Source organism: Polypterus senegalus, chromosome 4 (genome assembly GCF_016835505.1).
Source record: "Polypterus senegalus isolate Bchr_013 chromosome 4, ASM1683550v1, whole genome shotgun sequence".
In the NCBI taxonomy this organism is placed as follows: domain Eukaryota; kingdom Metazoa; phylum Chordata; class Cladistia; order Polypteriformes; family Polypteridae; genus Polypterus; species Polypterus senegalus.
In genome coordinates, this window is record NC_053157.1 from 3,534,122 (window position 1) to 3,551,519 (window position 17,398).

At 37.4% G+C, this 17,398-nt stretch overlaps 1 protein-coding gene across 2 annotated transcripts in view; it reads right to left on the reverse strand.

Moving 5' to 3' along the window:
• Positions 1–1,090: 1,090 nt before the first annotated feature.
• The window catches only part of tbc1d9 (TBC1 domain family, member 9 (with GRAM domain)), a 104,361-nt gene continuing 88,053 nt past the window's right edge, over positions 1,091–17,398 (reverse strand). For both annotated transcript variants that reach the window (XM_039750179.1, XM_039750178.1), the window contains 10 exons: positions 17,092–17,377; positions 14,789–14,918; positions 11,567–11,665; positions 11,407–11,475; positions 10,777–11,017; positions 9,354–9,419; positions 6,969–7,055; positions 6,693–6,761; positions 5,941–6,044; positions 1,091–2,245 (listed from right to left, as the gene is read on the reverse strand). In XM_039750179.1, coding sequence (XP_039606113.1) covers positions 1,511–2,245; positions 5,941–6,044; positions 6,693–6,761; positions 6,969–7,055; positions 9,354–9,419; positions 10,777–11,017; positions 11,407–11,475; positions 11,567–11,665; positions 14,789–14,918; positions 17,092–17,377 — 1,886 coding nt within the window. In that variant the 3' untranslated portion in view covers positions 1,091–1,510. The remainder of the gene's footprint in view (positions 2,246–5,940; positions 6,045–6,692; positions 6,762–6,968; positions 7,056–9,353; positions 9,420–10,776; positions 11,018–11,406; positions 11,476–11,566; positions 11,666–14,788; positions 14,919–17,091; positions 17,378–17,398) is intronic.

Here is a 17,398-nt window from a genome sequence, read left to right on the forward strand (position 1 = left end):
CAGCTGATCGAGCAAAGAGGAGGTAAAAAAAAAAAAAATTACTGTTATTTGTTTCCCATTGGGGTTTGTTCAGCCCCCCTCTTCACAACAGCGTGTAGCTCTGGCATTTGGGGAGAGGTGTTGGCAGCAAAGACCCTTTGTTTATTTTAAAATGGTGTTTACGACATGTTAAAGTTAAATTAGACGGAGAAAAAAAAACAAGGGTTTAAAGTGGAAATGTCAACTTTAATCTCAACGTAAACGGTGAGAATAAAATGGAAATTTCAAGAATAAAGTCGGCATGTTGACTTTAATCTCGACATACACTTTTTTTTTTCTTCACTTGTCTTCTCCGTAGAACTAATACGCTTCTGTACATTTTTTTTTGTAGCATATTGTTATTTTATCCACTAGATGGCAGCAGAATGCTGTCCCAAGTGTTATTCGGGCTCAGCGCAGTACACTGGATGACAGCAGCTTTCCCAGAGAGACACTTAACCGTATATACTTGGAATTCTGAGCCCGTGAGACGTTCGGATTTAATGCCAAGGAGGTTAAATAAATCTCCCATCACTGCTAATGAGGGACTTAACAGTTTATTTTTTTTCCCCCCTTTTTTTTTATCTTTATTCCGTGGCATAACCACATTGGTAACACTAAAAATATTTTCGGACATTACATTGAAATAAAAACAGCAGCTTGAGTTCTACAGCAAAAAAAGTAACACATTATAACAATAATAATAGCAATAATAATATTAACATAAATAAAATACTTTAAAAAAAAAAAATCATGAATACAGTACTCAAATATCAGGAATGATCCAGTAGTAATAAGCAAGGGAAGACCCCCTCAGAAAATGAAGAAAACGTAAAGTAAACAGAATTAGTGAATCAAAGTGCAGGTGCTCGAGTTTTTAATAAAGTTGATTATATCAGCTCAGTTCTAATATAATTGGTCGATGTATAGAAAGTGATATGGTTTATCATATATGATACGTCATTAAATCACAGAAGTACTGAGTGACTGGACAGAAATTCAAAATGTATAGAACGCTCAGCCGTTTTTTTAATGTTAATTAGCTTTTTGTTTATATATATATATTATATATATATATATATATATATATATATATATATATATATATATATATATACACACACACACACACACACACACACAAGTGGTGGTGGACGTGTACAGATGACTACTTGAGGATACACTTCTGTTTTGGCCTCTAAGAGGTAAGTAATAACTCCTATTATTCTATAAAGTAGAACAAGCTAATTCGGGAGGCTATAGATAAAGATTTAATTCTCCATCTTATTCTAGAGGTTGGATTCTGATTGAATAAAACAAATGCTACAACTTTATGCTTAATAAAATACCAAGGTTCAGTCATAAAAAGTGTTAAAAGCTTTTCTCAATTTTGATACATTCCTAACCTTTTCACTGGGAGTAGCAGGCACATCTTAACTACTGGCATTTTAATGTGACCAATTGGTTTTCTGAAGACTCGATAATATTCAGGTCAACCGGAGAGTGAGGAGATCTCGTAGTCGCTGGCAGACATGACCTGTCTCCCACCCTTTCGGACATTCTTGGCATTTGTGATCCGAGACATGATAATCACAGGCTTTTCAAAGTACACCACCAATGCCTGCTCTGTCAGCACTGATGCCAAGAACTGCTCAAAGGTGATGGCCCAGTCTTTGTCAATGCTGGTGCTGTGAGGTAACGTTGGCCCGAGGTTGTTGCGCACCAGGACCGTGTCCTCAGCAATGTCCTCACATTGTAGCTTCTCATCCATGTCATGAGAGCCAGCACTTAGCACCGAATAGGAGGACATGGACGTATCATCCTTGGTCTCGTCATCTGAAATGAGCATGGCCGAAGACATGCCATGGTCCTTTGGTGAAGAGTCCTCCAATTTGATGTCTTCCATTTGAGAGCACACAGCCTGTTCGTCGCCAACACTGCTCCCACAAAGTGTAGATTCATCATTACCTGCAGAATTCGGTCCAGAAAGAAACTGCTCTCCATGCGAGGTCTGATGGAAAAGAGAGGTTTGTTCAGACTGGCAGAGGCAGTTATCTTTCAAGATGTCACCGTCCTCTTTGTCAGATGGACTACAGAACAGTTTGCCAACTTCGCCAATCTCCAGTAGCAGGCTAGTGACGGTAGCAGTGGCATGATACAGCTCTTGCTCATTGGGGTCCTCACTGAACATATTGTAGAGGGTCTTGCATAGTTCAATAAACTGTTCCTGTTGGAAAACCAGACAGTAATTAAGTAAAGTGACATCAAGGCACCCCAATGTGATACGGACGATTAAAAAAAAAAATAATCTCACTGCCAACAAGATAAAGAGACAAAGAGCAGGAGTCGCAAGACTAGTGGCCAGGACTCTCCAGTTCACCAACTACATGGTCTTTTTAAGAAGAGTGCTAAGTCACATGTACATATGCGTAAATACTGCAACTGTACATGTTTAGTTAAAAACAAAAAGTCGTTATTATGATATGTAACCTCCCAACTGACCAACACATTTTACCAGTCAGTAAATACCTCTTTACAGTGCTTCCCAAACTCAGCCCAGGGGACCCCCTGTGGCTGCAGGCTTTTGATCCAACCAGCTCCACAATCAGTGACACCACCTGATAACACCGATCTCATTTAATTAGCTGGGATTTTTTTTTCCTCTTATTGTACATTCAGAAAAGCACAGCGGCATGATTTTTACATTTATAGGACATTTAGAAATATTACTGCTTTTGCTCTAGATTTAAATGCTTTAAATTTTTTTCTTTATATTTTGCCCTCTCTGAGTTTTTCCCCTTCATTGTATCTTATTAATGACAATCAAAAACTAGCAGAGCAGACACCCAGGCAAACAAGACTGAATCATGGAAGGCTGCAACTACTTTAGCATCAGCCCCACTAATTAGTAAATAATGGATAAATTAAACAATTAGAACAACTGCAAACACTGAAGGAAGATCAAGATGAAAATACTGCTAAAAAGAAAAAAATTATATAAAAAATATTTATTTTAGAAACTTACGTTTTCTAATTTCTATATTGTTCCCAAAACACAGAACTTGGGAAAGAACAGTTCACTTAATTAGCCCAGGAGTCCAGTTAAAAACAGAAGCCGCTTGGAACAAAAACCTGCAGTCACAGGGGGTCCCCCGGGCAGAATTTGGGAAGCACTGCCTTTTTATACACTGCCTCGCTAAACAATATTCCATCTAAATTACAAAACTAAATGTCACTGCCTTCATTCCCTCCCTTCTGTATGTTCTCCCTCATTCATGAGTGTTTTGGTAACTCTATGTTGGCTGTGTGCTAGTGGGTGAACTGATACCAATTGTCCTGGACTAGTTTCCTGCCTTACACCAGATGCTGCAAGGACTGTCTGGGTGGGCCAGGAAACCCTGAATTGGACTAAACCTGTTAGCAAATATTATGACATTTTCAATTACCTGACTAAAACTGGGGTGACACAGGGGGTTTCAGTGATTAATCTCACAGATGGATTGGGCATCCTGGGCCCAGTCACTGTCTGTTTGAAATCTGCCCATTCTTCCTGTGTTTGCATTGCTTTTTCTCCCAGCTTCATCAGAGGTGTGCTGGTTAAGCCAACTGGGAAGTTTATATTTGCACCTGCACGAATGTGGGAGAGTTCGTCAATGGACTGGATCCTTTTCTAGGGAGTAACCACCTGAATTGGATTAAGCAAGTTTAAGAATTTGTGTATGCATGAATGATTATACTGGACCAGATGAACCTAGTAGTAGTTGTAATGCTAATAGTAACACTGTCACAAGTACACAATACAGTGTGACCATCCTACTGTATATGTCAACATTCTGAAGCCAATGTCACATGACGCAGCTTTTAGTCATTGGGCATGTCAGACTAGCTAATGGTGGTTACTGACCATTTCCAGACTATGTCAAGTTACAAGACTCAATATCACTTGGCCTGTCAAGTTTAGCCAACTGCATGACGACTCTCCAGGACAGTTGTGCTCACCCTTTTGATCTGATTCACAATGGCGTGCAATTGACAAAGCTCTCTCTATTTTTTTTTCCTTTTATCCATTCTATTGTGGTACATAAAATATGAGACATAAGATGGACTAGTTTTTCATCTGTTTGTGAGGTTGAAAACGACGACATTTCTTGTTCCTTGATGCCTCATTATATGCATTGTACTTCCAGATCAGCATTCACTGGTTGTTAGCTCTCATGCACACAGAGCCACCCCTACGACTAGCAGAGTTGCAGTGTACGTCAGACTGGACTATTGGCCTTCAAGGGAGTGCACTGAATGTCCTGAACTCGCCAAGATTATGAAAATAAAGGCCACAACTGAAAATCTCTAGAAAAGATGTCTAATGTGGCATGGATTTAAAACGCCATGATAAACAATACAGCAAGTAAGAATTTCACTGTACTATGTACATGTGACAGTAATAATCCTATAAACCTTTAAGCCTATGTATTACAATGCAGAACTTGATTCTAATTAAGACAATCCAAATCAACTAACTTGATGTACTCCTTACTCCCGGTTTCTGTCAAGGCATCTTTGGGAGGTGTCACCTGGAGTACCGTGGACAGTTTTTGTCTCTGTATTACAAAAAAAGTTGTTGCAGTGCTAGAGAAAATCCAGAGACCTGGGCCTCATGTTACATTGGTCTCTGTTTCTCCTCAATGTAAGTATATTTAACAGCAGCCCTGTAACGGGTTTGAATTCCAAACCCAGTTGTCATCTGTGTGTAGTTTACACATTCTCTCCATATCTGTGTCTTCCTTTTCCTAGTTCAGTTTTGTTGTCTCATCCTCCAGGACATGCATGTTACTTTAGGTCAGGTCAGGGCGCATGCACTGGTACAGCGCGTTAACGCACCCACCACACAACAAAATAGCCCGGGATCCTGGTTAGCAACCCCCCAGGCAGACACGGGGTCCAGTCCCACCCTCCAGACATGACCCTTCTATCTGCCGCAGCCAGGTGTTATGTGGGCATTCCCTTGGCCTGGTCCAGCCACTCGAGGATCCTGTGAGCTGGATCCCCATCGGGTTATCGTGCCATATGACTGTAGTGCCATAACTGATGCTCCCTCACAATTGCAGGTCATGTGCCTCATTTTGGACTCCATGAGCAAAACAAAGTCCAACCAGTGGTACACAAGGATTCTCGGAAGAGAGACACAGTACCAAAGGGGTCCAAATCTTTGTCTCAGATCACTGGATAGCGTCCATATCTCACAACCACATAGCAAGACAGGAAGCACCAGGACTCTAAAGACTAGATATCGGGATCGCCACATACCCCTCTTTCCAGCGACCTTATGACCCCCATGCTCTCCCAATCCATCTACTGACTTCATAGGAAAAGTCACCAGAGTCATGAAGAATGTCAGTGCCGAGGTAAGAAAACCGCTCGACGAGGTTGACACTCTCTCAACAGACAGACACACTGCTGATGGCTGTGCCGAAGAGGTAAATAAAGGCCTGGATCTTGGTTTTTATCAGAACACTCACAAGTCCAGACACTCAGACTCTCAAGTGCCCTGATCACAGCCACGTTAGGTGGCAAGTATAAATTGGCAGCAGTGAAAGTGAGCGTAGGATTACACATGCATGTGCCTGACAAACAACTTGTGTCCTTTCTAGAGCTTTTTTTTTCCCCTGTTTTGAGCTCAGTGCTCCTAGAATAGACACTGGATCCTCAGCAACCCTGAACTGCATTAACCAAGTTGGATGAAATCTGAGGCCACTCCTTATTAAGACAGTGCTTTGTATGCCTTGCTATTTCTCATCAATATACCTAACATAACCTGTAAAATTTTACATTTTATTTTGTAAGTTAGTTTGGCTCTTAATCAAATCAATACTATACTATTAATTAAATAGTGTATTTATATTCCACTAAAATTTCAATTGATACCTGATTTAATCGAGGCAAATCTTTCATATTTTCAATTTTTGTGTTGGTTTCTTGTTTCCAAAGCTTCAAGTATGTGCGATAGTCTGGAGTGTGCGTCTTTTTAACTGTGGAAACAAAAGCAATTGCGTTCAGCACAACAAATAGACCAAATGAAATACAACCATGTCCTACAGATCACATGTGCCTTAACCGCTCTCATTTACAAAAGTCACAAAGCCAGTCCACTACCTACAGAACTGAGCTCCATAAGTGCAACTTGTTTTACAATTTTACAAAATGACAAAATATATATTTTTACAATACGCAAAGATGCTCTCTCCTGAAAGTCGTATGTTCAGCTGGCACCCTGCTTCATTTTTTACACTTTTAGGATTTTACTTACTGTTTTAGCACTCCTTCATGTTTCTTTCACTTTTCTATTCATATCAAAAACTACAATGCATTGAAGTTGTGTTTGCCAACATTTTATCTCTGGCAGACACTTCCACCCAAGATGAGTTAAAACATCTGGATAAATTACAATTCAAATAATTGGAGCACAAGCACATAAAGTGACTTTTACAAGACCGCACAGTGAGACAAAGGCAGGGGATTAGCAAATAACCTTGGATTCAAGAGTCCAATATGCTAACCATTACAGCACACCAATCTGATGGCATGGAGCAAATTATTCTTTATTTCATTCGTCCTACTTACGAAGGCCTGAAAAGATAAGAAAAAAAACATCTAAATGTTCATTTACACCAACTTACTTTTCTCTGTTTTAAAAGTGACACTGACAAAGCCATCATCCTTGTCACTCTTGTTCCTAGAATCTTGCCCTAAAGAAACAGAAGTTTAAAAAAAAATTACAATGCTTTATAAATTAACTTCCCTTACCATCCCCTTAATTTCCATAGAAGCCAAGAATTTAAGCTGACAAACTGAAAAACAAAGTACCATACGGTAAGCTAAGCTATGAATAAATCAAATCTACACTGGAGTTGCAATAAACCTCTCAAAAACGGGCTCAGCAATCTGAAACGTACCAAGTGAGTGTTCTGGAGTCAAATCTTCAAAAAAGTACTGAGTGGCTTCAAATGCAGAATCAGGTTCATCGTGTTCCAGGTTTGGCTCTGCATCAAATAATAATAAAGGTTGCATTATTCACTTGAAATATGAATTGTTATTAACTTTTTTTAACCATTTTATTCATCTTTTTTAATACATTAAGGTGGGCTGTGTGCATCATGCTGAAAAACTATATACACTTTGCTGGGGACTCATTTTACTTCTGCTCACACCTCTACTCTCTATTATTACTTTAGAGTAACTTTGTGTGATATAACCACAGAACATGTAAAGTTTTTTTTTTCTTTTAATAATCAGAAATAATAGGAAATATACATTTTGGGAGTATAACTTTTAAAAATTTAAATATTCAAGTAAAATAAAATAGAGTAGATGCAAATGAATACTAGACAAACTTTAAGGAATATACTGAAGCCTATTTTGGTTTTCACCTACAATAAGAACACGTGCAGGTTATGTTAACTTGGCCCTTATGAGTGAGTGTTCCCAATGCTGGACAGGTGTCCTGTCTAGGACTGGCTCCTGCAACCCTGAAACTGGTTAGTTAGTAAACAGATAGATAGATGGATGGATGGATATACCTATTATGAAGTTATCATATTTATATGTATGTCTTGGTGATGCTGCTTATATTCTAGAAGAGGCCAGGATCTCAATATCTTTGCATATAATCTAATTTATTATAGTTAAACATAATTTAATAGATTAATAAAACACAACTTTGGTGATAAATGACTGAGCAGCCATGGGACGTGGAGTCAGTCCAGACAACTGTTTGAGTGTTATTCCTCTAACATAAATAATCTTGATATTAACAGTACATCCTTAAGTCTGCATCTCTCCATTAACATCTACTCTGACTTCTCCATTTCAATAAATGCAATAAGAAAAAGAAAAAAAAAAAACAAAAAAACAGACATACTTATTTTAAATGGAAACAAAAAGGGACAGAAAAAACAAAGCAATCACAGAAAATAGCCATAGGAACTAGAAAATGTTCTGATAGTGACCTGACAGAAGCCTGTCTTCAATATTAATGGCTATGTGGAATGGCATGGAATACCTTTTCCTTTCATGCTTTCCAATGTACATAAAAATTAACAAAAATAAAGGAAAAGGAGTGGAAAGTAGCAATGCAGAGAATTCACTCAAGCTCCATATGCGCAAAGCATACAATTATACAACTCAAAATTATATATCGAGCACATCTGTCTCGACTAAAACTCTCCAAAATGTTTCCAGGGCAAGATCCAACCTGCGAACGTTGCAACCAAGTCCCAGCCTCAACAGGTCACATGTTCTGGGCCTGCACCAAATTAACATTATTCTGGACAAAAATTTTTAATCACCTGTCAGACAGCCTTGGACTTACAATCCCTCCTAACCCATTAACAGCTGTGTTTGCGGTTCTTCCAGAGGGGTTTAAAGTGGAGAAGGACAAACAAATTGTGATTGCATTCACTACACTGTTGGCACGCAGACTCATTCTGATAAACTGGAAGAATCCAAACTCTCCTCTTTTAAGTCAGGGGGAAACCGATGTGTTATATTATTTGAAATTGGAAAAAATCAAATACTCAGTTAGAGGATCTGTACAGACCTTTTTTAAAACATGGCAGGATCTAATCAGTAATATTTTAAAATAAGTTCATAAAGCACAGAGAATTTTTTTTAAATTAGGTATGTTTACAAGCCTTAAATTTAACGTTATTTGGCTTGCTCTCTCTCTCAGGGGTGGGGATCGATCTGTTCTTAACTCAATTTTTCTTTTTGTAAAATCTTGATTGCTTTGTATGGATTGTAATAAAATTAATAAAAATTAAAAAAACAAAAAAAAATAAAATAAAATAAAATAAAGAAGGTGCCAGATTATCTGGTGCAGAACATCCTTGACACAATCTTTAACGCAATAATAACAAAGAAAAACTTCACAAAAATGTATTGTTGTTAGCCTAGTATTACATTTTAGAGGCAAAAAACTCTGAGGTATTGGGATATCAGAGTATGAAAATACCAAATTCTGAAAACGATGGGAGACCATTCAATCAGTCCTTCAAGATAATTATGTAGTGGCGAGACAAATGTTCTCTTGAAATCTGTTATTACGTCCACACTTCCAAAGAGCTACTTTAGTATAACAACTCTCCTCTATTTTATTTTGTATTTCAGGCTAACAATTAATGGCATTTATTTCTGCAAATCAGCACCAAACTTACAGTAGTTCCTTAACTATCCTGTTGATAAGGAAGTGCATAAAACAGTCAAGCAAAAAAGACTGAATGAACAAATGCCCCCTTCTTTACTCATTTTTACATCGCACGTCAAGTAATACTATTACTCACCCGGGAGAACGTGCATTTTGTACAACAGTTTGAGCTTTTCTGTCAAATCACCATGGCACAGCACACCTAAGAAAACATTAGCAAGACAGGTTAAAAAAATTCATAAAGTCATAGCAGCTGATATTGTAATGGTAAAAAATAATAATACTCATAATAACAAAAGGAAAGCTAATAAGAGAAAGAAGTATTTTAAATGTAGGGTAACAATACATTTTTAATCAGAAATAGTGATCAGTGTTGGCCTACACTTAAGGCATCATTCTTCAAAAATATCACATTCTAAAAATGACATCATGTACACAAGAATACATACTCAAGGCAGCACATCAGTAATCAACACTACCATGGGTTGTCTGAACATTCTAATTTACTAACCTGTCATTTTACATTGACTACTATGAAATGTTCCTACTTTGTGACTAACTTATGAATAACTATATATTTAATATCTATAATGTCCTATGCAATTACCTAGCTTAAAAAATAGTTATTTGTTTCCAATACGAATGAATGATTTTTAACATTCTGATAACTCAAGCTTTCTGACTGAATTAGTTCATGGATTGTTCCTTCCTACTCATTTTTTTGCTTCATTTTGTAGTCTCTCTCTTATCTGCCCCATTCTAGTAAAGAGCTTTCTGAGCATAAAGACTGAAATGATAGTAGGTTATTCATTCAATAATTTAAACTTTTGCCAAATAACCGTAAATCATTTCCTTACAAAAAGTAAAAAAAAAAAACATTCTTGAACATTGCTTTGTATGCACTTTTGATGACTGGCACTACTATTACATACAAATGAATATTTAGCCTTTCATGATATTTTTAAAAAATTCCAATAACTACATTTTTCTTCTCTGACTTGTTTAAATTATATTAAATACTTTCCTCAAAAAGGGCAGCTCGGTAGCATAGCGGTAGTGCTGCTACCTCACAATAAGGAGACCAGGGTTTGTGTGCCAAGCCTTCTCTGCGTGGTGTTTGTATTTCTCCCAATGTCTGATGGGTTTCCTCCTATTGTCCAAAGACATGCTGATTAGGTGGATTGACGATATTAAATTGGCCCTAGAGTATGGCTGGAATTGTGTGTGTGCGTGCATTTTCACCCTGCGATAGACAGGCACCCTTGTTCAGGGTTTGCTCCTGCCTTGTGCCTTATGCCAGCTGGGACAGGCTCCACTACGCCCTGTGACCGTGTTCAGGATTTAACAGGTTGGAAAATGACTAACTCCAACTATAAATATTCCAAAAGACTCCCAAAATATAGTATATGGTAAAAGTGAAATGTCATGGATTATTATGGAATTCTCTCAGATCACACATGGGAAATACTCCTCCTATTAATCAGAATGTAATTTTGAAATAAGGAGAAGAAAGAAAAAAGACACAAATAGAAACTAAGTAAAATGTAACAAACACTTACTCAGCCCTGTAACAAACTCTCTGAAATTTATGAAAGAATCTCCATTTTGATCAAGCAATCTGAAAAAGCGTTTCGCCAGGGAGTCCGAGTGTGTTCCACAAGACCAAGGGAAAAGCAGACAGAAGAGGCCTTTAAACTGTTCAAAGTCAATTCGGTACTGTTCCAGATATGGGAGGCTGGGATCGTGTCTGTCCATTGGGTTACTGTTTCCACCCCAGTAGCAACTTGTCAAATGTTCAGTCTGCAGAAACATTAAACAGAATTGTTTTTATTGCCAATCGTACCTCTCCATTCTTGGCACTTTTACTCCTGCTGAATACACGCTCTCAAGTTCAAAACGGTCACGGCCACACACTGCTCTTAAAGTGGTAGATTTTACATATTCTGTATCCTTAACCAACATATTTTATGTGCGGTCCTCTTTAGGAAAATCTTCCGGAAATATAAATAAGCAATAAATCAAACAATAAAACACTATGCATTTTTACGGACAAAGTCTGCAACCCAACGTGCAGGCCATCTGTGGCTCCAAGACAAAATTCTGGACAGATAGAAAGTGCTCATGAGGCTCGCATTAATAATAACAATTCAAACCTGCTTAATCCAACTTAAAAGGTCTTTGAAATGTACCTTAAATAGAACATACAGCTCCTCCAGTTCATCAGTGGTAAATGCTGTTTCAGTGACTATGGTCCGTACCTACAAAAACATAAGGAAGACTTAAAAAAATCCAGGTTCACCTCTCTCAAAGCCAGCTACACTTGGCAAATTCTTTGTTTTGAAAACTCACCACATTGCGTTTTGTAGTGTCTTCAATGGTCTGGATAACTCTCAGCCTCTGTCTGAAGCGCATCTGTTCAATCACGTCTGCTCTGATGCACCCAAATTTCTTAACAGGAAAGATGAATTACAGTATAAGCGAAAAGGCACAGTGGGGGTAAAGTGTTTAAATAAAAGGAATACTTTCTAGTTACCAACCTTCATATTATAGTTAATTTTATATGCATCTCTCCTTTCCTAAATTTATGCCTTGTTTCTAGCCACATAAAAAAAAATGTTCAAAAAAGGGAGCCAGTTCAAATTATGAAGGAACTGGACTCGTAAATTTAATTCCTGTAAAAATACAAGCTCAACTCTTTCATGAAAAAAAAAAAACACTATCTTTCTATTAAGACACTCAGTAAGCTTACAAAATTGCACAGACTGTTACCACTAGCAATACTGGCTTAGTGCCTCATTTCCTGGCAGATGGGTGCAGGCAGGCTGGTGCCAGCATTTGAGGATAATGTACAACAGAAAATATACAAAAAACACAATAGAGTGGCCAAGACCATACAAACAGGAAGCAGAGAGAATATCAAGACATACAAAAATGCTGATTAACATAGCTTTGTAATCTTTGCCTCCCTTACTCAGGATAGACAGGAAACATTAATGATATGAGGTTCAGAATAAGGTTAAAAATACTATAAATTGCAACATTTTAAAGAATAAATCATAGCCTCAAACAAGATAGCGTAGAATACTTTTCAAAATCTTAAAGCGGTCTGTATGTTTTTAGTCACTTAGGGGTTTACCTCATAAGCCCCTTTTTTCCATTTTTTGTTACAAGAATAAAAAAAAACAAACTTTCAGTTTTGGCCCTATGTGGCTGTCAATTGTCTGCATATACATCTAGCACTGTAAATAATTCACAAGCAGTCTGAAAAGGTCTTCTTTCTCCATATTAATCTGTAAGCACTAAATGTTACTACTGTACATTTAGCTTTAATGCCCATAAGTTTTCATCTTTTTTGTGATTACAAGGTTGGAAAATAAATTGTGCAAAAAAAATAAAATAAATAATAATAATAATAATAATAATATTGGCAGTTTAAGCTGAAGATTTTAAACTTCACTTCACTGTGAGAATACTACAGATCAGTTAACAGCCAACAGAGGCCATGTAAGAGGCTGGTTGAGATACCACATGATTGCAGATGATAAAATTTTTTCACTTTGATTACTAAAATTTACAGTAAACATTTATTCAGTTCACACATCTAGCTCACCATACACCATAAAACACAAACACCTCATACTGATCATCCAGCCCAATGGCGAAGATCAATAAACCAAATCCATATACAGTATGAAGAAAAATGTCATTCAATCATTCATTCACTCCCATGTACAAAGAAGCTGAGTGTATTTATGTAATTTTGTTGTTTATCATTAAATGAGTTACATTAAACATACTTAAACTAATAAAAATAATAATTATTTATTTGTCACATACATAGTTATACAGGACAACATGCAGTGAAATGCATCTTTTTTCGCATACCCCTTGAGGTCAGAGCGCAGGGTCAGCCATTGTACAGCACCCCTTGAGCAACTGAAGGTTAAGGACCTTGCTCAAGGGCCCAGCTGAGTAGCATCTGTTTTGGCAGTGATGGGGATTCGAACCAGCAACCTTCGGGATGCCAGAGCAGATCCTTAGCCTCAGAGCCACTATATACAAATATATAATAGAATCCTAGCTTGTTGTGCTACTGGAACTAAATATATAATTTATATGTATATTTAACTTCTAGTATAATATTTCAGTGAAAAATAACCCTTCTGCACATAGCTCGTTATTTATACAAGATTGTACACCTTGAAACATCAAATTCAGCATGAAGATGAAAAACCACTCAAGACCTAATCCTGCTCCATTTCACATCCTCACAGAATGGGGTTGGCTGGCTGCGATCTTTGAGCCCTTGAATCAGAAGGCATTAGCTTACCCTTTTGAACTACATGAAACTCCCTCTGCCTAACTAAATAAGCGGTCTTCTGAATTCATAACTAAAACTATGAGGGTGCCATATTACATAATCAGCTGTCTCGCTTTCTTCTTTCTTAGGCCTCATTGCCCTCATTACACTCAGTAGGTTAACTGTACTAAAGGGAACTCGCCATACTCAAATGGGATAGCTGATACTTTCTTACTCAAAATTTGAGGATGCAAAAAAAGGAGACATAGGGCTCACATCAGTTCCTTACTTAAAAATAAAGCTTGTACCTTTGGGGTAATCCTATTAGCACCATAAACATCACACAATGACAACTGCCCCTGTCTATAAACAGACAGTGTTTCAGAGTGGATGGGTGAAAACCAAAGGTTTTTATAAACGATGACCCCATCACACTCCAACTTGATCAGGCTTATTTGATGGCCCTTCTCTGATTGGATCCCGCTCATTACAATGTCTCATTCCCTGATTAAACATCCTTCAAAAGAAGAACAACATATTCCAACATATTGGTCATAGAAGAGTTGCTTTCCATGGTGATTGTTGAGTTGCTTACCTGTATGCATCTAAATTGTAATTTGTGCAGTTCGAATGCTGCATACATGGGCAAAAGGCAAATCTATTGATTACTACAACTTAAATCCTGCTGCCATTCTATGAGGGTGTTTTCCACAGGAAAATTATTAAACCTGTGCTTAATGAAGTGGATGGGTGTAGGATGCAGTCAAGTTCACAAGAATGCAGGGGAGAGAGATGAAAGTACAATGCAGTAAAAGAAAGATATAGATACACACTGGTTCACATTTATTTATTTTCTCTATTTACAGTAGTTAGCGTTACAACTGTGATCAACACACTAATGTGACACTGGGGCAATTTACTCAGGCCCCTTAAAAAATTTCGATCTTTTTCTTTGTTATGAAAGTGCTGCACATGCTGGTATATTTGAAAGCACATAAAGCACAAAGGACTCTGATTTTCGTGGGGCTCGGAGGTTTTCACTACACAGCCCCTTCACAGAAATTGCCAGCATATGCTTAATAAATTAGTAATAAAAAAAAAAAGAAGTGCAAATAGGACAAAAGACTTTAACTTTAATAAACTGAGCCTAATGAAATGCAACTCTACACTATTTTTTTAAACATCAACAAAAAGTGAAACATCAGTGAAAAATAAAAGTTTTAAACAGTGGCATGGAAAAAGAAACCACAGAGAAACTGTTTTTCACTTACTTCATAGGAACTTTGCACAAGCTTAAAGATGTCTACCTCTGGATGCGGCTCTCCATTGTCAGTAAGGAGGGAGTGAAGATGAGGAATGGGTGGTAGCGTACTGTCTTTGTTGGTAACACTATCAAGGTACCTAGCAGACATAATGAGAGAGCATAATTAAAAAGGTGGACAGAAATGGACAGAACTTCATATTGCAATTAAATTGCTATATATCTCAAATATACTGTAAGAGTCTGATCAAATGACATTTCCAAAAGACATACAGAAAGAGATAAACCTACTTAAAAAACCTGCATCAAATAAATGTTTTATCCTTCACTATATGAGACAAAAACATAAATAACTTATCTGACTAGGCGCCTTAATCATTGCATCTAGTATAGCTTTCATACCAGTTCTCTGAACTACAGAGGGGTTTATAGTCTTACATCAAAAGTTTATTTTTCCTGAAACAAAAAAATAAAAGGACAATAAACCCTTATACTTGCTTTAAGGCAGGTCTTTTTTTCCTTTGCAACAACTTGTGGTCAGCCTAAAGTATTCAGCTTGTTTAAACTCTCTTCAAACAATTGCCATGCTTGGTATACTGTTCTGGAATGGCAGCCTCAAGAGTGACGATGAATAAACATATGACAGCTTATAATTTCTCTTGTCTAAAGCTTGCACATACTGTGTATACACTCTAGATATAAAGTACATTAAGACAGATTAAACATCATACCCTTTTTAATTTCTGCTCCTTCTGGCTTACATGTCATGCATGATGGACACTGAATTGGGAGTGATGAGATGGGTATTAAATGGCAATCACAAAATGAATGTGAGCTGAACACGACAAAAGCATTTGCTGGTCTGTGTAACTGCCTGGGGAATGGCAGAGGGGTCCAAGACACATTTTTCTCATCAGGCATCCTGCAAGACTTGTGCACAGCTGAAGGAAATCCTGCATGTCCAACTAAATATTTAGGCAAAATGTTTTCTTTGATAAGGTAGGCACCATCTACAATTTATTTACTTAGATTTAAAAGTAGCTTCCTGCTTATTTAATGTAAATAAAAAGTAATGAAAGTAATATGAGGTGTCGACATAGCACCTGGCAGGCATTGTAAGCAGGCCTGATTATAAAAAAGTTAACTTACACTTTTATGTGGAGTGGACTTTTGTTGTTTTTGTTTTTTGGTTGGGAACTTTTTCACAGGAGGCACGGCTACAGAGTGGTTAAAGGTCTTATCACAAATTCAAGGTATAGTTGTGTGTCTAGTATGATAATTCTTGATGTGTCTTTGTGCATTTTCCTCCAGTACTAAAATTTCAATACCGCATTCCAAAAGTCCAAATAGTGTTAGGTTAAATGGTGATTCCAAATTGGCCCCCACTTGGGTGTTTGCGTAATTAGGCCCAGTAATGAACTGGTGCCACATCCAGAGTTGGTTCCTGCATAGTGTCCAGTGGTGACGGGACATAATCTGCCCTTGCAATGTTGAATTGGCTTGAGAAGGATGGACAGGTGGATGGATAGTACTTTACTTGTCTCAAGGAGAAATTCAGATTACAGTAGCTTAATAAATATATGAATATTATACAACAATAACCCCCTCAAAGACAAAACACACACATTTTAAAAAAGGAAAAAAGGTTCTAAAATTTAGGCCAAACATTTATTATATTGTGGGCCGTAGTTATTGCTTAAACTCCCCTCTGTTACTGTTTAAAAGTTGAAAATATTATCACTTATCCCTCACTTATACCAACAATGGGCTGACACAAATCTCCCATATTACTGATGTATATATTTTGCCATCAACCCTCCCTTTCAGAAATTTCCAGCCAGACCCTATTCATTTTTAAATAACACTCTTCACCTGTCAGGTATACTTCCAACCTACCTCTGGAATCTGTAGTTGGTCTTTTTATTTATTGTATTAAATTTAACTGTGCTGATCATATTGCACATTTCACCTGTAGACTGTACTGTAATTTTGCTTGTTCTGTGAAGCAACTTAAGATTGTGTATGCTGGTAATGGTTCTGTATAAAATGCACATTGACATATTACAAGTGGCTGTTGTATTTTGATCACATTCTAAAGCAGGATCATTATGGTAGGCAAATATTTGACAGGCTGGCATTAACTACACATGTAGAAAAAAGGCAAGCAAAGCAGGACACAGCAGCATCTGCTTAAATAACGGAATCTTTATTTCTCTCGGATGCTGTTTATATTATTGCATAAATCCAAATTTCAGTTTTTGACACATTTACATAAAAGCCAAAAAAGAAGATATGCTTTTTTGGTCTGCTCACCTCCCTAGGACAGTCATGGCCTCTCCGTCATCTTTACAGTTGAGTAGTTTGTCAATGTTTGCATCTAACACAGAAAGGGCCAGTTGGAAAATAACTTTAATTCCATCATAAAAAAAGCAGTCCACCACTACCACAGCACTCTCAAATGGCATGACACTTAGAAAAAGTGTGAGGAACCAGGACAAGGAGATGGTGGAAATCACTCCCAGATCCTGCATACAGTCGTATAGCTGTGGCACATTCTCCCTGGCCAGCTCTTCAAACACTCCTTGGTCCACCAAAGCACCTAGAAGAGAAAACAACAAAT